We start from the raw sequence: 25,175 nt of genomic DNA on the forward strand, positions 1-25,175 counted from the left end.
TCAAAAGTGAAATGCCTTTAGGAGTTCCCTCAAAATCCTAAAATAAAAGTCACATTCCAAACTTCACAGTTCTCATGAATGCATCACAAAGTCACCATTATGCTATTGAAAAGGAAGACAATTAAGTGCTTGTATTACAGGGGAAATATTCCAAAAATGAATTATATAGTAAATTCAAGAATCTCCCATTTCTTGCTCACAAATAATGAGTTTGTTTTGGCTTATTACGTTCCGTGGCGTGGTCTTGACACATCGCACCTCCGTAGACAGAGACCCATCCCAGTCCTACATCTGCAGAACTAATTGGTGTGTTGACTTTTTTAAAGTTACATCTCAAAATGCCCTTGCGCATTATCCTTGTGGACCTGCCCCATTCCTGTCCTGTTCTGAGAATGTGGAATCAAGTCCGTACTACCCTAGAGGTGAATTCTCTTCCTTTTTAAGATATAAAGCATTTCTCATAGGCTTTTCTTTAAAAAATATACTTTATAAAATACATCCAAATATCCATCTGAAGCTCTTGCTCTCTTATGTTCTCTCTCTGCCCAATATAATATCTATTTAGATGACTAAATTAACCTTGGTCTGCTTTAGGAATGACCCAATTCTTTTGGACCAGCGAAAAAGAAGGGCTTTTTCTTCCACCCCAACTACATGTCCCATTTTTTAACCACTTGGATGTAAAAACAAGTCTCCAGCTCCGAACTTTTCCAGTAAACAGAACATCCCTCAGCCGGGGACCTCGCCAACTTCTCTGACACCATCGGGTGTCCCACCAAACATGGCAGCCGCTCTCCATGAGGCCCTCCTCCTGGGATAACAGCTGTGAGAGGCGGCACTGTTACACAATGACAGGACTGAGGAAGGGCTGCCCCCGTCTCTGCAGCTGGAAGTACTGTCTTTGCAAACAAAATGTGAGAAACACAAACGTGGACCATTTTCCAACCTTCCAAAAAGTACTCTGTGCTCCTTGAAGCATAGTTTATGACATTATTTCAAAATGTTGAATTAACATTAGTTAATCCTTTAGGCCCTGGAGGATGACCGAAGGAAACGCCAGATTAGCAAGAAGCGGAAAACAAGCAGATTATTCAGAAACGGTGAGGAAGGAAAAGAGTCAGTGCTTATCTGCTGTGATGCTGAAAGCGAGGTACCAAAAATAGAAGAAGGTCGCTATTTCTAACATGTGGGTTCATATAGAAACTCAATTTTAATAAAAAAAAATCTATAAATAGTCAAGAAGGCTAAGAAGTCTAGACCTGGGTGAGCCCAAATCACAGTGTTTGTTCTCCATCAGATAGTGAAAGCCGACGTGCAAACCCCGCCCAACTGGGACACGCAGTCACTAGTTTCCACCAAAAACTTTAGGGGAATGAGGGACTCTCTCACCGCCTCACACTGCAGCCGTTTACCAACTGGCCAGGAGTGTCCTTTCCCATCACGTGCTGGTACACATCCCTCGGTTCCCTCCACCTGCCTTGAAGGCAACAAGCGAGCCTCGACGACGCCTCTCTCCCATCGAGTGTTAGCTTTCCAGCTCACGCCCTGCACCCTGAGTCTCCATGACAGCATCTCCCTGCGCCCCGTCCACACCCACACCACCCTGCACGCTTCCCCAGCACAAGCCCGCCGGCCAACAGTGGCGAGTAGGCTTCATCTCACATCCTGCCAGTGCGGGGCAGCTGCTGTATTTACACTACCACTGCTGCCTCTAAAGACACCCTGCTGCTGCCGTGCCTGCTGGTACTGAGTGTGTATCTACCAGGCGACGGCTACGCCTGCAGATACTGATACACCTACTGATACAACTGGTGCATTCACATGCTGCATCTATAGACACCCTGCTGCTGCCGTGCCTGCTGGTACTGAGTGTGTATCTACCAGGCGACGGCTACGCCTGCAGATACTGATACACCTACTGATACAACTGGTGCATTCACACGCTGCATCTATAGACACCCCTGCTGCTGCTGCTGCTGCCTGCCTGCTGGTACTCAAAGTGTATCTATCTGCTAGAAGACGACTACGCCTGCAGATACTGATACACCTACTGATACAACTTGTGCAGATACTGATACACCTACTGATACAACTGGTGCATTCACAGGCTGCTGCTACTGTGCCTGCTGATACTAAAGTACCTTTACCAATACTACTAACACCTCTACTAATACTGCACCTGCTGATACTAACAGTACCTTTACCAATACTACTAACACATCTACTAATACTGTGTCTACTGATACTAATAGTACCTTTACCAACACTACTAATACCTCTACTAATACTGTGTCTACTGATACTAATAGTACCTTTACCAATACTACTAACCCCTCTACTAGCACTGTGCCTGCTGATACTAATAGTACCTTTACTAACTAATAGTACCTTTACTAATACTACTAGCACCTCTACTGGTACTGAGTCTGCTGATACTAATAGTACCTTTACCAATACTACTAATGCCTGTACTAATACTGTGCCTGCTGATACTAATAGTACCTTAACTAATACTACTAACACATCTACTAATACTGTGCCTGCTAATACTAATAGTACCTTTACTAACTAATAGTACCTTTACTAATACTACTAACCCCCTACTAGTACCGCGCCTGCTGATACTAACAGTACCTTTACCAACACTACTAACCCCTCTACTAGTACCGCGCCCGCTGATACTAACAGTACCTTTACCAATACTACTAACCCCTCTACTAGTACCGCGCCTGCTGATACTAACAGTACCTTTACCAATACTACTAACCCCTCTACTAGTACCGCGCCTGCTGATACTAACAGTACCTTTACCAATACTACTAATCCCTCTACTAGTACCGTGCCTGCTGATACTAACAGTACCTTTACCAACACTACTAACCCCTCTACTAGTACCGCGCCCGCTGATACTAACAGTACCTTTACCAATACTACTAACCCCTCTACTAGTACCGCGCCTGCTGATACTAACAGTACCTTTACCAATACTACTAACCCTCTACTAGTACCGCGCCTGCTGATACTAACAGTACCTTTACCAATACTACTAATCCCTCTACTAGTACCGTGCCTGCTGATACTAACAGTACCTTTACCAACACTACTAACCCCTCTACTAGTACTGCGCCCGCTGATACTAACAGTACCTTTACCAATACTACTAACCCCTCTACTAGCACTGTGCCTGCTGATACTAATAGTACCTTTACTAACTAATAGTACCTTTACTAATACTACTAGCACCTCTACTAGTACCGCGCCCGCTGATACTAACAGTACCTTTACCAATACTACTAACCCCTCTACTAGTACTGCGCCTGCTGATACTAACAGTACCTTTACCAATACTACTAACCCCTCTACTAGTACTGCGCCTGCTGATACTAACAGTACCTTTACCAATACTACTAACCTCTACTAGTACTGCGCCTGCTGATACTAACAGTACCTTTACCAATACTACTAACCCCTCTACTAGTACTGCGCCTGCTGATACTAACAGTACCTTTACCAATACTACTAACCCCTCTACTAGTACTGCGCCTGCTGATACTAACAGTACCTTTACCAATACTACTAACCCTCTACTAGTACTGCGCCTGCTGATACTAACAGTACCTTTACCAATACTACTAACCCCTCTACTAGTACTGCGCCTGCTGATACTAACAGTACCTTTACCAATACTACTAACCCCTCTACTAGTACTGCGCCTGCTGATACTAACAGTACCTTTACCAATACTACTAACCCCTCTACTAACGTGGCTGCTCCCTTGGCAGGTATTAACCCCTCTACTAATACATTCACAGATGCCACTGCTGCTGCCGCTGCTCCCGCTGACCTAACAGTACCTCTACTAGTACGGTGGACACACCCACTAATGCGACTGCTGCTGCTACTCCTACGCCTGCTGAGCCTAACAGCGCCCCACTAATACCGCTACTGTTAACACCCACAGGTGCTGCTGCCACTCTGCCTGCTGACCTAACGGTACCCGCACCTCTACTGACACTACGAACACGGCTACTGATACGACGCCATCTCGGCAGACACTGACACGCCTACTAAGACATCCACAGAGGCGCTGCCGCCGCCGCGGTGCCTGCCGTTACTACTAGCACATCTGCAGATGCTGCTGCTGCTGCTCCTACGGCTGTGAACACTACCACTACTCTTGCCAATACCCACTAAAACCGCTGCTGCTGCCAGCACTACATCCGTTACCACGCTAATACTGCTGTCGTTCTGTCGCTCAGTGGTGTCTGACTCTGCAATCCCACGAACTGCAGCACATCAGGCTTCCCTGTCCTCCACTATCTCCGGAGTTTGCTCAAACGCATGTCTGTTTAGTCTCTTAATAGTAACAGTCTACCTGCTACTCCCGCTGTTGCTGCTACCACTACAGCTGCACAATGACTAATACTAACACACCTCCCAGCACACCTGCCAGCGCCCACTAAGAGCACAAAGTTACCATCTGATGGGCACCGCCCTACCCGGGGCTGTGTCAGACCTTCTGTAATGGGACTCTGGGCTCTCACCGCACAGAAGGTAAAGGGCCAAGGCTGACCCCAGCACATACAAGAGCAAGCTGGAGAGGCTGTGGGAGGAGGGAAAGGCTGAGACAGGAGCGACCCGAGGACACATGCTCACGGGGCAGGGAGGCTGAGAAAGCGAAGGTGACAGGGACCCAAGGCCAGATGTGCACATGCAGGGCGAGGTGACCGGGGGCCAAGGAGAGACGGGGGCAGGTCACTGCTTTACTTACAAGCGGTGTTCACCCTGGGGGGTGCTGGGAGGGGCTGCAGGGCAGGCCGGCGGGGGGGTCTTAGGATGGGGGAGGGGGTGAAAAAGAGATGAGGGTGCCCCGAAGGTCTGACACCAGGAGTCAGCCCCAGACAGCAGGGGGCCTGCCCGGGGGCGGAGACACGGGCAGTTCAGGGCCAAGGCAGCCGAGACTGGCCATGAGAGGCAGCCAGGGGTCATCTCGGGACACGCATCCTGAGTGAGGGGGGCGGCGGGAGCAGTCCCCAGAGAGACCAGGCCGCTGCTGTGAGACAGAAAAGGGGTCCGAGCCAGCTGGCGGGGACGCATGGCAGATGTCCACGGGGACAGGACCCTGAGGGACAGGTCAGCAGCCGATGACCCCTCGGGGGCCCTGCAGCTGGCTGGAGCTTGGCTTCCAGGCCCCGAAAGTTAACTGCTCTTACACGGCCTCCTCCCTCGGGACCTGCGCCCCTCCGTGTTGCAGGGGACAGACAGACAGACAGGCCCCAGGAAACTAGGTACTGGGTGGGCACGGCTGGACCCCGGCCTGGCCCGGGGCCGGCCCTGAAGCAGCCTCTTGGATGGTCTGTTTGATCAGGTCTCCCCGCGGCGAGCACGGAGCGCTCCCGCTGAATCTGAAGCCCCGAGAGCCGACCCCAAACACCCCCCCGACCCCGTGGCCACGTCCCACCAGCCCTGCCTCAGGGAAGAAGCCCACTCGGCGGTCTGCGTTAGCTCAAAGCTCTCCTTCCAAACAGGGTTGGAAACGACTCAAAACTCCAGAAAATTCAGGAGTGGCGTTTGGAAAACTGCAGGCAGAGGGCGGGGGAAGGCAAGGCATGCTGCGGGGCTGTGACCCCCGCCCCGGGGCCGCCCCCCTGGGGAGGGTCTGGCACCCCCCCACCCCATCCCTGATGTCAACGGTGGGGGGGCGGGGGCGGGAGGCTTCCAAGGCCGAGGAAAGGGCAGTGGGTGCACAGAGGCATCCTTTCTGACAACGTCTACAGGGAAAGAAGGCTCTCGATTGTTTTCATCCACCTTTGCACCACAGGAACAGCCCTGCTCCAGGCTTGGGACGTCTCAGCGGCGAGCCAGACAGCACGTGGCCCCACTGGGCCCCAAGGCCGGCAGGCTGGAGTCCACATGGTCGGGGCAGCTGCAGCCTGGACCCCTGCCAGCCTGGGGTCCACAGAGGAGCCAGTCCCAGGAATTCCTTGTCTGCCTGGGGGTCCCCGTTTCCTCTCCAAACGAGAATGCCCCCTGGAGCTGAGGCTCCCTTTTCTCCCACTGACCCCGGAACAAATGGGGTTTATGTTGGGGTCCCTATTGCATGTGCAGAACTTTCCTCCAGAGGCCAGAGGCCACTGTGTCCAGAAGGGAGTCCGGTGTCCTTGGGAGCCTCCCCAAGGGGGCCTCGCAGGGGAGCGCGCCTGGCTGGAGTTCAAGGATGCGACCTTGGGAATCAAAGGCACATCCCCATCAGGGGGCTTCCGAGCTGTCTGTTTGGAGGAAGTGCAGACAGAGCTCCCGGCAGCTGCTGCCCAGAGAGACACTTCCTCCCGGGATGAATGGAGGAGCTGCAGTACCTGCAGCCCAGGAAGCAGCATCTGTTTCCAGACTCAGGAAAAAGCTGCTAAGGACTCCGGAAGCCTGCGTGCCGCCCTGGACAAACCAGACCTGCACCCCGGGGTTCACAGCGCTGGTCACACAAGAGGATGCGTGTCACACGCAGACCTGCTGCCACTCAGGGAAGAAGGCACGGGTTAAGAGACGCGTGGACTTTTATCTCTATAACCACAATCTGTTTAAAGATTATCTAACCACAAGGTAGAGCGTCTGACAGACAGAAGTGTCCTCACTTCACTGTGCCAACTTTTATTACGGGAGGGGTGTGTGTGTGTGTTCTCTGCACAGACAAAAACCAAAAACTGTGACAATGTGAGTTAATTCGATGTTTTGTTGTTCACTCGCTAAGCTGCGTCTGACTCTGCAATCCCATGGACTGTGGCATGCCAGGCTTCCCTGTCCTTCGCCATCTCCCAGAGTTTGCTCAAACCATGTCCATCATGACGCCATCCAACCATCTCAGCCCCGGTCACCCCTTTTCCTCTTCTTGCCTCTGATACAGTTGGAAAGAAAATGAAGATGCATCTACATTCAGAATTGCGTGGAGATACACACACCACTCATCAGAGCGAAATACTAACACCCTGCTCCTTCTAGGTGGAAAACTCGAGAAGCAAAGGAACAGGAGATGCACGCAATGCCACAGGCTGCCCCCAACAGGGGCCACCCATCATGGACCACCTCTTCTCTCCAAACCTCCCGTCTTCTCCTACGAGAGGCAGTGTGTGCTTACACGGGCACACGACGAGCTCAGACACCGGGACGGGCCAGCTGTGTCCAGAGGGAACTGGGTCCGTGCAGCTGAAACTTCAACACGAAATGTCTCTGCACTGTTTAACTTTTACGTCTGAGACACAATTACTTTCCTGCTTTCCCGGCTTCATCAGGGCATCTAATGACCCACGAGATGTTTATATTACACTAAAGTTTCCCTTAAAAGGCCAGGACATTCTTCACAGGCTCCCCAGGCCGCCAGGCTCCTCCAGCTCCCAGGGCTCCAGCTTCACCCCCAAACTGCACACCCCTACCCTCTGAGTGTTCGCTTTCCAACCGGGGTCGCGGCTGCCGCCTCTGCGGGGTTTGTGCCCACCCCACCCCAACCCCTGCAGCACCGTCTCCTGGAGCTCCCTCCCCTCCACGCCTCGGGACCCAGCGCCCCCTCCACCATGGGCACCCAGTCCCCCTCCACCCCACTTCATTCCGCCTGTGACCCTGGGCCAGTTTCTGGCCTCCATCAGGGCTGGTCCGTGAACAGCAGAAGGGGTCACCCTGCAGTGGCCAGAGCTCACGGTCACCAGGCTTCCCCAGGGTTGGGTCTCCGAGCTGTGGGCCAAGAACAGAAGTGGGTGGATCAGGGCAGGCAGGCCCGTGTCCACGTGGAGCACGCAGACCGAGAAGCTGAGGCCCCTGCTGGCCTTTCTCCCAGGACAAGGCCAGCCCGACCTGCCCAAGAATCCTGGTGGCATCCCCTCCTGACCCTGAAATGCGCCTCAGCAAATACCGTGTGATAACACTTACATATGTACTCTAAAATATGAAATATGACATAGTGACCTTGTGAGACAGAACCAGACTCACAGACAGAGAAGACACACTTAAGGTTACCAAAGGGGAAAGAGGGGAGGGAGAAATTAGGGGGTGGGGATTAACATACACACACCATGTATACAACAAACAAGGACCCACTGCAGAGCTCAGAGAATTAGGTTCATACGTTATAATAAACATAATGGACAGGAACATGAAAAAGAATGTGTGTGTATATACATATATATGTGTGTGTGTGTGTGTGTGTAACTAAATCGCTTTCCTGTACACCAGAAACTAACACACCACTGTAAATCAACTCTACTTCATAAAAAGAGAAGCGATGTCCCCAAACTCTGCCTTCATGTCCTTCCTCCCAGGACAAGCTTCACTGACGTCAAGGAGCAGAGAAAAGCAGTGAAAACCAGCTCGTCTCTTCGACTATCTCTGCATTTTACATCCAAATCTCCCAAATTTTTGATATTATCCTTTAAATCCTTCAGCACATCTCAGCCCCAAAGAATGCACTTTGTTCCTCAAGATAAGGTGGGAAGCGTTAACCACGTAATCTCCTCAGCACCAGACTATTCGCACAACTCATCTTTCAGATCAGGACGCTGCAGGAGTGAATGGGAATGCTGGGAATGATTAATGATCAGGCTGAGGTCACAGGCCTGGGCTGGCTGGCACCCTGCACACCCCATTTTCTGCCCCATGTGGCTGATGGGAAAAGCTAGACTTTATGGGTCTCCATATCCTGCAGCCCCAAAGCAGGCACCCACAGTAAGAGGGCTTTCAGGAAGTGGGCCATACCTCCTGGGGCTCACGGCTCCCCGAGAGTCCTTCTCTGCACACCTGACAAGCCTGGGCTCCGTCACATTTGCTCAGAAAGGGTCTCTCTTTTCTTCACTTCCAGAACTCTCAACTGGATTCTTGCAGTTACTCCCACCTCTGCCATCTGCAGATGAACAGATTCTAGATGCATCTCCGAATCTCAACTGTTCAACACGCCTTGGCAATCAACAAGCCAATCAGCAGACATGGGCTGGGTGTCCCAACCTCATAACGATGCTGCCACTGCCCAGGAGGCCGAGAGGCACAGAGAAACCGAGACACAGCTGAGGACACGGGATCTGCACACAGGCAGAGGCCGTGAGAGGTCCCAGGAAATGAGAGAGAAATGCCACGCGTCTGATCTCGACAATGAGATGCATGTTCACCAAAGCTGTCCTCCCTGCTCAGCTCTCCCACCCACCTCAGAAGTGCCTGCATCCTGCCTGCTCCTCACGGCCAGTTCTCTGGCGACACCGTCGAACTGAGCACTACTCATATCCGCTGTCAGAGTCAGGCCTTCCTCCTCGATAAATCGTGTTCAACAGATCTGACTATAACAACCTAGTATCCCATCCCCCAGGCTTCCCAGGCGGCTCGGTGGTAAAGCACCCGCCTGCCAAGCAGGAGACGGGGGGTTCAATCCCTGTGTGGGCATGGTAACCCACTCCAGTATCTGTGCCTGGAGAATCCCACAGATAGAGCAGCCTGCAGGGCTACAGGCCACGGGGTTGCAAAGAGTCGGACACGACTTAGTGACTGAACAACAAGAACCAAATCCCCCTAGACCGAATCTATGGAAGTCCCTCTAAGAGTCTGAAATATGCTCCAAGCATCGCCTCCTTAAAAATGCACTGTGAACAGACAGACTTACGGTGACTGAAGGGGAAAGGGAGCAACCAGAAGCTTGGGATTCACAGGAACACCCTCCGTGCACGCGTGCTAAGTCACTTCAGTCGTTTCCAACTCTTTGCAACCCTGTGGACTGGAGTCCACCAGGCTGTTCTGCTCCGGTATGGCAGATGTGGCTTGAACGCATTACTATGACACTTGGACATCCTGGAAACTTCAGCTGACCTTACCTACCCTCCACTCTAAGAAGAGAACTGCCAATTAAGAGTTAAGCCTTCTATAATTATTCCCCAACAAAAGGACTGTGGTGTTGGAGAAGACTCTTGAAGAGTCCCTTGGACTGCAAGGAGATCCGACCAGTCCATTCTAAAGGAGATCAGCCCTGGGTGTTCTTTGGAAGGAATGATGCTGAAGCTGAAACTCCAGTACTTTGTCCACCTCATGCGAAGAGTTGACTCATTGGAAAAGACCCTGATGCTGGGAGGGATTGGGGGCAGGAGGAGAAGGGGACGACAGAGCATGAGATGGCTGGATGGCACCACCAACTCAATGGACGTGAGTTTGAGTGAACTCCGGGAGATCGTGATGGACAGGGAGGCCTGGCGTGCAGCGATTCATGGGGTCACAAAGAGTCGGACACGACTGAGCAACTGAACTGAACTGAACTGAACTGAACATCATACATTTCAGCAGAGATTTTTACATTAACAGCTTTTCACAGCAGCAAGATAACATGGGATGTGGCCTGCCCCTGTCTAGGGCAGATGGCTAATACATCTTACCCAGAACTTTGACCTACGTTTTCTTTCTAAAGCCACTCAATATTTTCCCACAAACAGTCTTCATGTTTCTGATTCATTGGTCCCTAAGTCACAAATTAGATGGGTTTTGCCCAGGAAATCTGGAAAACTTGGTCCCTGGAACAAGACTTGAATTCTGCCAAACGGCATAACTCAAGAGAAAAGGGCTCAGGGGCCAGCTGTCACCAGATCTCCTCCAGCTTCAAGAAGGTGCTGAGTCAGAGGACACCCGCCCTCCTCTGTGGGGGCTGTCCCCCCAGGGTTTCCATACTGAGAAAGGTGACATGACCTCTGCACCCTCTGAGCTGGAGGCCCCCGGGGCACCGCCCTGCTGGTTACAAAACCACCCCCTCCCGACCGCTGGCCTCAAGCCCCTCCACCCTGGGTCCCGCGGCCGTGCCATCCAGCAGCACAAAGTAAGGCAGAGGACCACGGTCTTGCATCATCACTGTTGGGACACACGCCATTCTCGCTTGAGTGCCTGGGAGCCAGGAACACTGGAGAAACCCTCTTGCTTTTTGATGTCCATTCCTACATATGGTATTTCCCCATCTGATGCCTTTGTCCACCCTAAATCCAAGTTGTTTTCCCATAGCCAGCTTTGTGTAATTTCCAGGGCAGAGAGGAAAACCCAGCTAATTCATTTCCCACCCGGGAGATATTTCAAAATTTCTAATCTCTAAATAAATGGAATAATCCTGACTGTTTGCTAGTCTCGTGAATTCACTTTAGAGACACAAAATAAGTAATATTTCCTATAAGAAAATTTTATTTCTTTTCTTCATTTTTTTGTAACTCTTTTAACAAAGTCAAATTTCTGAGGCTAGGCCATTTCTAAAACTGCCAAGAGAGACGTCTTTTAAAATAATTTCTACTTCAGCATGATCAAAGGCCAAAATTGCTTGTATTAATGCCATACACAGCCTTTGAGGGTAGGAATACTTGTCTGCTTTTTGTTCCACGTCCTGGGTGTGCAATAAATATCAATTATGAGTAAATGTACAGATGAATACCTTTAATTGTATTGATTCATGCAGAATACGTGTGGTACACACATAGCTAATACATGTGCTTTATTGCTGTTCAGTTGCTAAGTTGTGTCTGACTCTTTGTGGCACCATGGACTACAGCCTGCCAGCCTCCTCTGTCCATGGAATTTTCCAGGCAAGAATACTTGAGCGGGTTGCCATTTCCTCCTCCAGGGGATCTTCCCAACCTGGGGATCAAACCCGGGTCTCCTGAAGGTGGATCCTTCAGCACTGTGCCACCTGGAAGCCCGTATGCATTACACACACACGTATATACAGGCTGTGCCAGGGGCTTGCAAGACCTTAGTTCCCCGACAAAGGATCGAACCAGCACCCCCAAGCAGTGCGAGTCTAGCACTAGAAGAGTCCTAACCAGTGGACAACAGGGATTCCCTGACTGCTTGTTTGTTGACCCAGAGTGACTGCTCAACATTCACTTACTGAATGCAATTTCAAATTATTTTGAATGTCATAAGCAAGATACTGAGCTCGGAACAGATTAATTTGTGTTCTGTGCTTAGGTGAATTCTTAGCCTTGCTCATTTTATTTTGAAAAAAAAAAAAAGGCACTTTGATTACAAATTTGGCTTCCAGCCTAAAACAGTGCCCAAAGTGATGTGTCTCAAATGTGTTTTCTAGTCAAGAAAAAAGCACACATCTCTGTAATATGTTAGTGAATGAAAACCTCCATGAAAGAAGAGAAAAATCTAAGGCCAACAAGAAATAATAAAAAATGATTACAGAAATTGTTTAAAGGTTTAAAAGCCTGAATTCCAAGAATAAAGAAATAAAATTTCATTATTTCCAAGTACTTAGGAAAACACATTTTAACTATTACTAAGGCATCCAGAAGCTATTTGCTCAAAGCTGCTTTAACAAACTGATAAGAAGCATCTGCTGCTCACGTAATGTTTACACACACAAGTATTTGTTACAGATAAGGGGTGAATGCGGGATGAATCGAGCAGATTGCAGCTCGTCCTGTGTGGTAAGGAGTACGTCACCCCAGCTTATCAGCGACTGGGGCTGACTGGGGACCACTCCGTGTACTTACCCGAAACCCATGGACCCAGGAGCTGCACTACCCAAGCTGCAGCATTTTTTTCCCACCACGAACCCATCTTCCTGCTTTGGCAAGCTCATCTTAATTTTACAGGCCATTTCCTGACCAAAAATGACGAGTTATCTTAAACCACTAACCCCAAGTGGTCTGTAATTTCCAGGAAGTGGATTTGGCCATAAAAAGACAGAGAACAGAAATTCCTCGTTCAGGGGCCAAGCCTCGGAGGAGGTGGTGGGTGAGGTGGGCATGGCAAGAAGATGAAGTCACACCCGAGGGCTCCTGCCCACCCTGGAGTCCTGGCTTGGGCAGCCTCTAAGCAAACTCCGAGCCCACCATCCGCAGACGCCAAAGTGAGAATGGAGTCATAAAGATGGGAAAACGTGGACATACCGTGGATCAACACGAAAAACCGTGCACTGTGTCCACACGTCCCATCGCCAAGCCCCCTCCAGCACCCTAACACCCAACACACCTGCATCGGGACCCTCCCACTCCCCAAACCCACCCTTCCCCCAGCGGCACCACAGGGCTGGAACTGCCCCCAGTAACAAGAACCAACAGGAAAAGGGGTCGTCAGGCTCGGAGGACAGCTACAGTGGCTCAGCATCGACTTGAGCACAAACCACCGCTCAGAAGAGCGTGGCTGCAGCTCACCACCATCACGGGGCTGCCCCTGGAGTGAGGAGAAGGGGTGAGGTCTGCGGTCCCCGGCGCCCGCAGCATCGCCACCACCCACTGGAGACACGCGTCTCGGGTGCTCCCACACCCGCTCAGCACCATGATGGACCTTGTCCATTCGAGGTAATCATGATTGTAACAATACCACCTTAACGCAAGCTTTAATGCAGGGATAGTGGGGACCTAAGTTTCACACAACCCCGCAATAACTCCGTGACATTAAAGTTATATAAAACGCAACTCAAAAAGTAAAGCTAATTAAGAAAAGGAGTTGCTTATATTTAAAAACTGACATTTTTAAAGCTGATGTTTTTGGCTGATGTGAAGAGCGGACTTATTTGATGCTGATGCTGGGAAAGACAGAGGGCAGGAGGAGAAGTGGGTGGCAGAGGAGGAGATGCTTACATGGCATCACTGGCTCAACAGACATGACTTTGAGCAAACTCCGGGAAACAGTGAAGGAGGGAAGCCTGGCGGGCTGAGTCCACGGGTCACAGAGTCGGACATGACTGAGCCACAGATTTTGGATGAGGTAGAAATTAACGTTCTCACGCTAAAGAAAAAGTCACTGGTTGCATAAAAGGATAACTGGGTTTTAGAATACACTTTGCTTTCCCTATTACAAAAATAATGCACTTACTTCTTAAAAATATTCTCAGAGATGCAGTAACCAAATTTGCCACTTATAAAAATACACATTAATATTATTTCTTTAATAGAAATGAAACAATACCATAATAGTTATCACTGGGCCCATCCGTAACGTTCTGAAACAGGAAACCAGGACTGACGTTGTACCCTCAAAAATGCCCCATATGCTAAAGGAGGAGTGTTGGGGGCATTTATCTTTCTCAAGTGAAGACCTAGGCTACCATGCATCTCTATTCTGCTGAAAGTTATTTGTGATGTTATTTCATGTATTTAGGAAATACTCATTTGATTTTTATTCTTGACGTTGTATTGTTTCAGCCTGCGGTCCTTAGACATGAACAGCAATGATATTCATTATCTTCCAGATCCTCTAGGCATATGAGTGGGAGTTAGGAAAAGCTTGTGCAAATAGCTTTGGAAACTGAGTTACACATAAAAATCCTTGACTTTTGTTCTTCACAAAGGAACATGCTCATTTTTAAAGCAGAGACTCAATATAAATATTGTAAGAATTTCAATTTAATTTCACTTCAAATACAGGAACACTGCCTCTACACAGTCCATTGAGTTGGACAACATTTACTGAGTCAGTCCAGCCCCGTCCGAATGTCTCTACCTGTGGGTCTCCAAGTGCTGGGAAATTTGATGAAATGGGAACACTGCCCTCTCCCAGTGCACAGCCAGCCTCTCTTGCTATTAGCTGAGTAGGAAACAGAGGCCCACAGCAGACCAAGACAAGAACGGAGTAATAAACACCAGTAATTCCAAAACTCCGGACAGAATCTTGACTCCAGGACCAGCAGAAAATGAGGAGGCTGGAGAAACACCCATTACCAGCAAGAGAACCAACAGATACGCATGGAATATATTGCCTTAATACCCGATGTGGGCGCTTGCCATCTGTCTTTCCCTTGACCACAAGTCAGGCAAGCTTTAAAACTCAGATGACAAGAAACGCTCTTAGAGTGTGCAGACTAAAAAGCAAACCTAGCAAAGCAGGAGTATTACTAAAGCACGGAATAAACTATTTACACAGAGCTCAGCCTTGTGTATATTTCCAAGCCGTGTTTAGTCTGTGGTGGAATATCTACTCCCAATGCCCAATTGAGAGGAAACACCTTCGTTGGCATTACTTTCCTTTTGTTGCCTAACTCTACCACAGGGGTCAGCAACACAACGCAATTTCTGGCAGCCAGCCCTCAATTCCTGCCGGCATCTCCCGGGGTCCGGAGTGAAAGGCAGCCGGGATCACTGGCCCCAATACAAGTAACTCATGGCTCCCCTCAAGCGTCAGGCACTCCCCAGATGGTGCAGGCATTTTTCAAAGAAGCTCTGTTCTCCAGCACCTCAATCTCAATCTCATCAAGGGTGTGGTTCCATCACACAGAAGACAACACGACACCAGCCACACGGCCGTGGTAACAACTGACGTATTTTGAGGGCTTAGTGGCTTCACACACACACACGCCCTCTCTGAGGTTTTAAAGGCGTCTGCAGATACCTCCGTGTTGTCTTCATTTGATGGATCAGGGACCCCAGGCTCAAAGAGATTACAGTGCTCCACGAGACACGGATAAATCCTTCATGACAGCTACCCATGCTGCAGGCTGGGGAGTATAAGGAACAAAGCCCGATAAATTCATGAATCCATATTGCAAAGAGTGTTCAAAAGCAAGCAAAAATAAAACAGCAGCAAGATACTACTACACATCCATGCAAGTGGCCAAAATCCAAAACCGTGACAACGCCAAACGCTGGCAAGGACGAAGAGCCACAGGAACGCTCATTCCCTGATGGTGGGATTCAAACCGGTACAGCCACGGCATGCTGGTGTCTTCCGAAACCAAACCTACTCGTACCAAGTGACCCAGTAATTCCGCCTCGGGTAACTGCCAGAAAGAGCTGAAAACTCAGCTCCACACAAATACCTGCACAGGGATGCTTACAGAATCTTTACCCAAAACGGCTGAAATGTGGAAGCAGACCAGAGTGTCTCTCAGTAGGTGAGAGGATAAACTGTGGTCCACGCAGACAATGGAATATTAGGCAACGTGAGCTATCAAGTCATGAAGACGTGGAGGAAATTTTAAGCGCCTAAGAAAAAGCTAAAGAAGCCAATCTGAAGAGTCTACATAATGTAATGATGCCAGCCGAAAGAAAAGACAAAAGTACAGAGACAGTGAAACGACCAACAGTTGCCAGGCTTTGGGGAGAGAAGGGGGTAAACAATCAGAGCATGGAAGACCTCTGTTGCTGTCGCTGTTTAGTCACTAAACAGTCACCAACTCTTTCCGACCCCATGGACTGTAGCCCCCCAGGCTCCTCTGTCCGTGGGATTCTCAGCAAGAGCACTGGAGTGGGTTGCCATTTCCTTCTCCAGGGGATCTTTCTGACCCAGGGATTGAACCCATGTCTCCTGTCCCCGGCACTGGTAGGAGGGTTCTCTACCACTGAACCACCTGTGAAGCCCAGGAGGCCTTTCAGAGCAGTGGGAACACGCTGCAGAACGCTGCAGTGGGGGCTGCGTGCCTTTACACATCCATGCAGACCCACAGGAGACGCAGTGGTGAGTGAGCCCGGAGGTCTGCCGCAGACCGTGGGTGACGATCATGCATCAGGGCAGGTGCATCAGCTGTGACCTCCGTGCCAAATGGGGAGGGACAGCGATACTGGGGGACACTGTGCTTGTGGGTCAGAGAGGGTGTGTGGGAAAGCTCTGACCTTCCTCTCCATTCTGCTTCGAACCTAAAACGGCTGTAAGCAATCAAGTCTTCATTAAAAAACAGACAGACCAAAAGCCACCCAGCCGAAGAGGCGGGGGACCTTTGGTCAGACAGCAGGTAGCCGCTGTGGGATGGTGAGCAGAGGAATCACGTGGTCATGAGGGATCTCTGAAGCCTCAGGACACTGGGAGGAACATGCTAGAGAGAAGACAGGTGGGAAAGACGGCAGCAGCCGGGAGGGGTGTGCAGCAAGCCTGCCCGAGTGGGGGTCCTGGAAGGGCCAGCCTGGGGGACCCGGAGGAGTGGACGGCAGGGCGAGGGGGAGAGCGAGTGCCCGGGGACACAAGGTCAGAGATGAGAATCTCCAACGAGGCCACGGTCCCTGAGCCGAGCGTCAGGAAACATAGGGGCGTCAATGACCAGCACGGGCAAGTGGAGGAGGGCAGTCAGTCTGGGTAAAGGATGGCAGCTCGGTTCTCGTCATATTGGCTAAGTCTGTGATCAAAGCTTCCGGGAGAGCCCTGAGAGAAGAAAATGGCAGCCCACTCCAGTATTCTTGCATGGAGAATCCATTGGACGGAGGAGCCTGGTGGGCTACAGTCCATGGGGTCACAGAGGGCGGGACACGACTGGGCGCATGACATAGGCGGAGTGTTAACACAGGACAGCGGAGGTGAGATGTTCAAGAGAGTGTGGACACCAGCCTGGGGTTCCAGAGGAAGGTCTGGCGTCCCCCTCACGGAATGCCGAGGATCACGGGAGTGGGGAGGGTGGAGAGAGCCAGAAGCCTGCTGGAGCCCACCCCTGCGGTCCACCCAGACTGAGGGGTCTGGAAGAACAGAGAGGCAGAGAAATAGAAGGATCCCAGGCAAACGGATGTCAGGGAACAAAGGCCAGGAGGACAATGGCGGGAAACACAGGATGGAAGCGGTCCCGAGGGCCAGACCACAAAGGCTCCTCCAAAGCCACTCAGAGTGGTGAGCGCCTCAGGACACGCTGACGAGCAAAGCGTTTTCTGTTTTACGTCCCCTTTCACTGTGTGCGCCAGGGTGGGTGGGATGCGTCCTCTGTTCTACAGCTCACATTTTTTAAGCGGTTGTTTACTAATAGCAGGAAGAACCATGCTCCGATGATGCTATTTTAGGTTCTGTTGTTGCTGTTGCAACTGGAGCCCCAGCACTCAGAATACCCAGTCTGCTGGGGAGATGTTTGCAGGAGGCCAATACCCGTCCAGTTGAGGAAACCATCCTTAGAGCAAGCATTGCCTCACCAAAACAAGGGTTGTAAATTACTCGTTGATTGACGCGCCCCGGCAACTCTAAAAGGATTCGTTTCAGCGCATCACTTGTGGGTTCAATTTTTCTGCAAAAGCTCTACCAGTTCTTAACTAGATAACCAAACTCGTTCAGGGACGACCATCCTTAGCAGTTCCAAGAAATCTGCAGACAGTCTTGTTAATGAATAACGCAGGGTTTGAGAATCCCCTCACGGCCTTGCCCCACTGAGGGGAGGTTTTCCAGCTCAGCTCCTAAGGCACTCACGCCCGTGATCGGTCATCCGTGCTGCAACTCTGCAAACATCCCAACCCATCTGCGACCTCTGGAGAGGGCCCCGGTTTGGTGTGAGCAGGGGTCTTATCACAGCTCTCCAAGACCCGGGCCATGGGTGTGTCTCCACCCCTCCCAGGGGAATGTTTGGACATCACAACTGTGAGTCACGGAAGCAGTGGTGTCCTGGTGTCTCAGAGCAGGAAACCCTCAAGGTCATCTTTCAATGCAAAGACAGCCTAGCCTGATGGGTGAAAGGGCTGGGGAAGGGTTGTCCAACCTTCTGAGTGTGATGCACACGGCGATTCACAGGGAAATAAGAAGCCGGGTCTACAGTTCCCGTTCCTCCCCCAGATTCAGAGGTGGGATGCCCTCCCGGAATTTCCCCTGACTTTCCCAAAGCTGGGTTAGGTGCTCCTATGGCCCTGGGTTTGCACTGACTGTAGCATTTGCCAGCCTGGGTTGTATTGGCCTGTTTCGCTATTCCTCAGGAGACCGCAGCCCTCCTGGCGGGGGAGGGCAGGGTCTCCTCTCTGAAGCACAGCCAATGTACAGTGGAGGGTGTGGCCTGAAGCCACGCTGGGGCACATGTGTGGGATGAAGGCAGGATCCTGGGCCGGAGGGCAGATCTGCCAGGGAAACTGAGGCAGGGGGTTACCGAGTCCTCGGAAATCATCTGCTTAATGAAAGCAGACACAACATTTAGGACCCTCTGGTCCTTAAGTCGTGTGTGTGTGTGTGTGTGTGTGTGTGTATGCCTACACCATTAACACACGTGTGTGTGTTAGTCGTGTCTGACTCTCAGGGACTCCATGGACTGTAGCTGGCCAGGCTCCTCTGTTCATGGGATTTCCCAGACAAGAATACTGGAGTGGGTTCCCATTCCCTTCTCCAGGGCATCTTCCCAATCCAGGGATTGAGCCCTGGTCTCCCGTAGGTGAATTCTTTACCATCTGAGCCACCAGGGAAGCATTAACACACACATTCACAATTCTGTGAGTGTGCACTCACACACAAGGGTTGCACACTTTTCTCCTGGTTGGTACGAGAGGCAGCCCAGATGTGAAGAGCGTGATGGTTTAGACTCTGTCCTCACCAAGCCCCCTCCAGGGACTGGGTTCATGGTGCTGTCTCGGGAACTAAGTCAGAAATCAGCCTTCTCACTTAACTGACATTCCCAGAAGAACGTGGGCCACGCTCCCATGGGAGTTCCACCTCCCTTCGCCCAAGTTCTAGGTCACTCAGGCCCAGAAGAGTGACTAATGGTCTAGAGACGCCAGCACCCTAGGCAGGCATCACCACGCTTTGGAGAAGTTCACATGTCTGATCCTGAGAAGTAATCTGTCAAGAAGCATCACAAGACCAGTTGGAAAGGGGGCGTCTGGAGGCTGCAGAAGGAAGGATTTATTCAGCTCCTGACTGCGTGACTCAGAACAGAGGACCCTCAATCATAACTTTATGGGCAGATTTTTCTCTTGGGTCTGCATCTTACTCCTCCATTCTTGCCTAAGAAAGAAAAGTTAGGGAGGAGTGTGGTGATGAGAAAAAAAAAAATCCCTGACTTAGGAAACCTGCCCGCTAGTAAATGAACAGTATGGCCATAGCACGTAGGACCCAACATCAAACCAAACACCTTTCTTGTGCGTAATAGTAACAGCAGCCTGTGCCTGACACACCGTAGGTGGTGTTTGTGTGTGCCAGTGCAGGCAACACAGGCTCAGATACTCCAGGAAAGCCGACAGTCCAAGAATAAATCAGTTGTGCCGGCTTCTGAATTAGGATCTGGTCTATGGGCAGCATCTTATCATTAGAAATGCATTTTTAAATGATATTTTGCTCAGATCAATATGGAAATTATTCCACTGTTTGGTACCCTTAACAGTTGATTTTGGAAGGAGGTAAGTTTAAAAAATAAAGAAAAAGTTACTGATGGCATGAAAAGTGAGACCAATTTTAAAACTACCCAGATATTATTTTTAAATGGATTTTCTCATACAGAGATAAGCTATTTGCATATTAACACATTTTCTCTCTCTTGGTTAAACCAGGAAAAAAAATATGACAAAATGATAAGACCCATGAAGTTAACTGGTAATCAGAGGGTGTCCACCTGCCAGATGTCTTAAAACATAACATGAGATGTGAGGGATAAAGCAAAACCAAGACAGGAACATGCACTTGGGCTTTAAGAAAAATTCAAGGAAAGTGAAATAATCCCAAACTCAACACCAATGAGTTTGGCTTCTCACTCACTGAGTGGCTCCTGCTTCACACTCGAGGCTAATTAAAAAGCCGCCTCTTACGATGGGCTTGGCTTTGCTAATATCATCAATAGGAAAACTCAAGTGCAAACAGAGCTTCATATTCCAAACAGAGAACTTCTCTCATTTCCCTGCCACCTCTCCTTGGAAGTGTGAAATCTTTGCGTCAGAAGCTCTAGACCCAAATAAAGAGTTCAAGAGCTGCCTCTGTTGGAAGCATTTTGTCATCATGACCAGAGAGCGTTTCAATAACCGACTAGGGTGCTGGCTGGCCTCTGGGCTGCAAGAAAAAAATCTGAAGCTAACCGCTAGTGTCGTTCCCTACCCAGTGACAGCAGCCAGCCAAGAGCCAGACTCAGTTCCAAGGTATGTATGCATATTGTCAGTTCATTCCGGCAAGTAACAGTTCATCATTTATACATAATCAAGTCAGTGAGCTTCACTCTTCCTTAAGAGAAGGAAAAACAAAAAAACCTGAGAGCCAAATTATGTGAAACAGTTAAAGAGTAAGTGGGAAATGCCAAAAGCAGTAACATCATTTTTAAATAGTTGGGGGGTGGGGGGGAAGCCACACCTTCCTGGGGTTCTGTCTGCAAGTCTGTGACGGTGGGGAACAGCTGAGGTCTCGGGGGAAGGAAAAAAAGTAAAGAACAGCAGCACATCAGGGATCGTCCAAAGCTGGACGCCTCCACTCTTGCAAGCCTCAGTCCCAGATCCTTTCTGGGCAAACACACAGCCCGAGGAAACGAAAACTAGCAAAACAATCTCTGCACAGAACAATAGACGGAGTTTCGTTTTGGTTTCACACTCAGATATAACGTGGTTTCAATTTTTTGTTGTTGTTGCTATATTAATAAAACTCATAGAGTGGAGTTTGGAAGCGTTTGAAAGCTGGAGGACAGAAAGGCCCGCCGCTGCTCCTTAGCGTGCTTCGGCGACAGCAAAGTCGTGGGAAAGCGAGAAGACAGCTGTTTCCAGGCAAAGGGCCCAGGACTGTTCAGCATCAACCACCAGAGTCTCCAAAGCTCCAGAGAAACACGCCCAGAGCGACGCCCGGGCACATGTGTGGGGCTCCGAACAGCACGGGGCGCGCCTGTCCACCCTTCCCGCCCCGGCCCCCTCGGGCGCCGGCGCAGGTGAGGGCGCCCGGCGGCCAGGCGAGCCCGAGGTGTGAGTTCAAGTCCCGCGGACTCCCGGGTACCCTCACGCCGCGCGGGGCGCAACAAGCTCTGCCCTCTCGCTCCCGTCCCGAGGAGTCCCCTGACTCGCCCACAACAAAGGCGGCTCCCTAAGGCGTGCGCCATCGCAGCCCACGGGGGTCCCCGGCGGGCACCGGCCGGGAGAGTGCTCCTGGCGGCGGCGGCGCGCGCGCGCGCGACCCCCGGGCCCGGAGGGCGGCTCCGGCCGGGGACAAAGGGGCCGCGCGGGGCGCCGGGGCGCGGGGCGGGACGCCGGCAGCCCAGCCGGCCGGGACTCACCTTCGCGGCGGCCCGGCTGCTCTCCTCGTGGAGCAGGAGCGCGGCGAGCAGCAGCAGCAGCCAGACGCCGAGCCGGGGCCCCATGGCGGCGAGCCCGGGGCGGCGGGGACCGGCGCGGGGCGGCGAGGGACGGCAGAGCCGGCGGCCGGGCTCTCGCGGGCGGCGGCGGGCGGCTCACTCTGGCAGGGCCGGGGCTCGAGCGCGGCGCACCGTCCCGGGCGCGGCGGCTCGCGGCGGAGACCTGAGCGCGGCCAGGCGAGCTCCCCAATTTGTTGGCGCTGCCCCTCCCCTCGGCGGCGGGGGCGGGCAACGCCTCAAAGGGGGAGGACCCTGCGGCGCGGGTAAGAGGCCGCCGAGCGCGCGGCCGGGCGACTGTGGCCGCCGCGCGCCGGGACGCAGGGCTCTGCGCTCGGCACCCGCCGCCGCCCGCCGCGCGCCCCGCGCTCGCCTACCCGGCCGAGCTCCGAGGGCAGACGCGCGGGCCCGAGGCCGGCCCCGGAGGGCGATCGCGCCGCTCTTGCCGCCCGCGGCGCTGCCGGAGGGCGGATGCGAGCGGACCGCCGCCGCTGAAGCCAGGCCCGAGGTGAGAGCCGCCCCAAGACGCCGGGACCCGCCGGAGGGCAGGGACGCGGGCACCCGGTGCCGCCGGGGGCTGCACGCTTGGCTCTCGGAGCGGGCAGGGGAGAGGCGATGGGGCGGCCGCTGCGGAGCGGCCCCAACCCGGGCCTGGGGGGGCAGGCTCCCCTCTCCCCGGCGGGGTCGCAGGGCGGCTCTCGGTCCACTCCCCGCTTTCCTCCGTCTTGCGATCGGAGGCGGGCGGCGAGGATGCCCCCTCTCCGGCCAGGCTAAGCCCTCTTTGTCTCAATTTCCAGGCTCATAGGGACCGATCGGAGCCCAGAGGGGCCGGACTGGGAGCATGGACAGAGAGCTGCGCGCCGCCGCGCGCCCTGCCCTACGGCGGTAAGCGACTTTCTGCCCGGCCCCTGGGTCCCGCGCGCGCGTCCTTTTAGGAACTGCCACGCCGGGGCCACGCACTCACGGAGCTCTTCCTCTCCCACCCAGGTGGCTGCTGCTGGGGGCCGTGACCGTGGGGCTGCTGGCCCAGAGCGTCCTGGCGGTAAGTCCTGACTCTTGTTCTGGGCTGATTGGCGAGCCGGAGAGAATCTTGGCTCTTGGGTCACCATATTGGCACTTGGTTGGGTCACCGAGTAACCTTGCCAGAAGGCAACTTGTGCGTGCTCACCTGAGCGTGGGTCTGTGTGTGTGTGTGTGTGTGTGTGTGTGTGTGTGTATACGCGCGCTCCCGCTCCCCTTGTGTGCTTGTGTGTCCTGGGCAGCCGGTACCAAGCCCAGGCTTTGAGAAAGTTCGCCTTCCCCGAGGACTCTGGTTTGCCTTCCCTTGGGTTCCCCTTCAATCCTGTGCGTTACAGGCCTCGGCTCATCCTTGGGAACCAATAATTAAAAACATGACCCGCCGCATCCTTTCCCCTCGTTTGAGCAAAGCCAGTCGTTAGAAGCAAAGCTTGGCCTTAGGGTCTCTAGGCAGTCAGACACGTGGTTCCCAGGCGCCAGGCTTGGGAGGAGAATGGCCTGTGTGGCATCAGAAACTGGTGTGGGGTCCTGCCCTTGGCAGAGTTTTCTTGTCCTTTTGAATGAGGGGTTCTGGGAGGAGGGGGGCAGGAGGACCTGGGACTTCGTACTCCTGGAAACTGGGAGAGGGAACAATGGCAGAAAGTACTGTTTTCTTGCAAGATGCGCCCTGGCCAGGCACAAGCCAAGGTGGGGCTGTTAAGGCTCCCACCAGGGACCCTGTTTCCCGAGTGCCTCCCCTCAAGCCCTGCCTTTCGAAATGACTCTGTGAGCATTGTTCCTGCGCCATGATTGCACTGTGGGATGTTGTGCCCTGTCACCGGAGCCGCTTCGCTTGAGCTCCGTGTGGTGTGGCTGGGCTGTCGCAGGTCTGCTGGTTGCTTTCAGTTGAGGACCCAAATGTTTAAGGTGGGACTGAAAATCGAGGAGACTTACCAGGGTCCTGGATTCCCCTTCTCCTCCTCTGTCTGCTGAAATATCGGAGCATCTGGTGTCCGGGGGGCTCCCCTGAGCGCCTCCCCCCTCCCCCCCTTCCCCGGCATCCCCACTCTGGGTAGTGGAGAGCTGTGTTCATGGCTTGGTTTAAATTCTGTTATTTCAACATTTTTCCGTCCTCATGTGACACAACCGAGGATTTTTGCAGACTGAGAGCGAGGAAGCACTGTCCAGCCTGGGGAGGAACCTGGAGCCTCACCTTTCTGCCATCTTCTCCTCCAGGTCAGGGCCCAGATTGGGAGGCAGAAGAGAACTCCGTAGACTTTGACCAGAGGGTTCTAGGCCAGTTTTCTTCCAGCTCAGGCTGTGTCTCGTTCCTTTCCACACATCCCAGATTTAAGATCACAGACTAGATATTTGAACCAGCCCATCGACCCTTATGAATCCTTATGCACACATGACATGCAAGACTTGGCTCAGAGCTGGGAGCGGGGGCAGTACACACACACGCACACACACACACACACACACACACACACACTCAGAGAAGGAGCAGGTGACCCCTGCAAAGGAAGACGCCCTGTCCCGCCTGGTCTGTGCACTGTCCAGCTCTCTCCCTCACCCCCTTGTCCCCTTTAACCACTTTGGTAAACATGAGCGTTTTCCTTCCAGAGGATGATGAGAATCTGACGTGGGACTGAGCCTAAAATTGGCAGAAAGGGCCCTGTGTCAGAAGTGTGTGTGTGTGTGCACACTCACTCGTGTCTGACTCTCTGCAACCCCACGGACTGCAGCCCACCAGGCTCGTCTGTCTGTAAGCTTCTCCAGGCAAGAATCCTGGAGTGGGTTGCTATTCCCTTCTCCAGGAGATCTTCCCAGAGATCGAACCCGCGTGGCAGGTAGGTTCTTTAACGCTAGCAGCACGTGGGAAGCGCCCATGTCAGAAGACCTGGGAACTAAAGGCAGCTCTGCCCTGATCTGCTCAATCCTGAGCCAGGTTCCGTCATTCTCAGCAGGAAGAGGACATCCCCCAGCTTGTGGGATACAGCACACCTGTGCCTACCCCTAACGCCTCTGAGACACTGCAGACCCATCCGAGTCCCTGCCGCCTGGCCCTTCGATGGGACGCAGAGCATTTATTGCCTAGCAGTGCTTCTCAGAGGACAGTCCTTAGACCCTTACATGCATCCGGAAAGGCTGGTTAAAAATTCAGAGCTCTGGTCCACATCTCAAATCTCCTGATCAGACTTTCTGGGGTGGACTGGGTGTCTGCATTCCCACTTGGTGCTGAAGTTTAGGAACCACTGAGTTAGGG

At 52.3% G+C, this 25,175-nt stretch overlaps 2 protein-coding genes across 3 annotated transcripts in view; one reads left to right on the plus strand and one right to left on the minus strand.

The window, feature by feature from the left end:
* Positions 1 to 22,033, minus strand: part of COL4A1 (collagen type IV alpha 1 chain) — a 132,996-nt gene extending 110,963 nt beyond the window's left edge. The window contains exon 1 of the mRNA XM_061435369.1: positions 21,836 to 22,033. Within this exon, the coding sequence (XP_061291353.1) occupies positions 21,836 to 21,919 (84 nt within the window). The 5' untranslated portion in view covers positions 21,920 to 22,033. The remainder of the gene's footprint in view (positions 1 to 21,835) is intronic.
* Positions 22,034 to 22,329: 296 nt separating this feature from the next.
* The window catches only part of COL4A2 (collagen type IV alpha 2 chain), a 161,197-nt gene continuing 158,351 nt past the window's right edge, over positions 22,330 to 25,175 (plus strand). For both annotated transcript variants that reach the window (XM_061435368.1, XM_061435367.1), the window contains exons 1-3: positions 22,330 to 22,418; positions 22,708 to 22,795; positions 22,898 to 22,952. In XM_061435368.1, the coding sequence (XP_061291352.1) occupies positions 22,752 to 22,795; positions 22,898 to 22,952 (99 nt within the window). In that variant the 5' untranslated portion in view covers positions 22,330 to 22,418; positions 22,708 to 22,751. The remainder of the gene's footprint in view (positions 22,419 to 22,707; positions 22,796 to 22,897; positions 22,953 to 25,175) is intronic.

The sequence above is a fragment of the Bos javanicus genome, chromosome 12, assembly GCF_032452875.1.
Source record: "Bos javanicus breed banteng chromosome 12, ARS-OSU_banteng_1.0, whole genome shotgun sequence".
NCBI classification, from domain to species: Eukaryota; Metazoa; Chordata; class Mammalia; order Artiodactyla; family Bovidae; genus Bos; species Bos javanicus.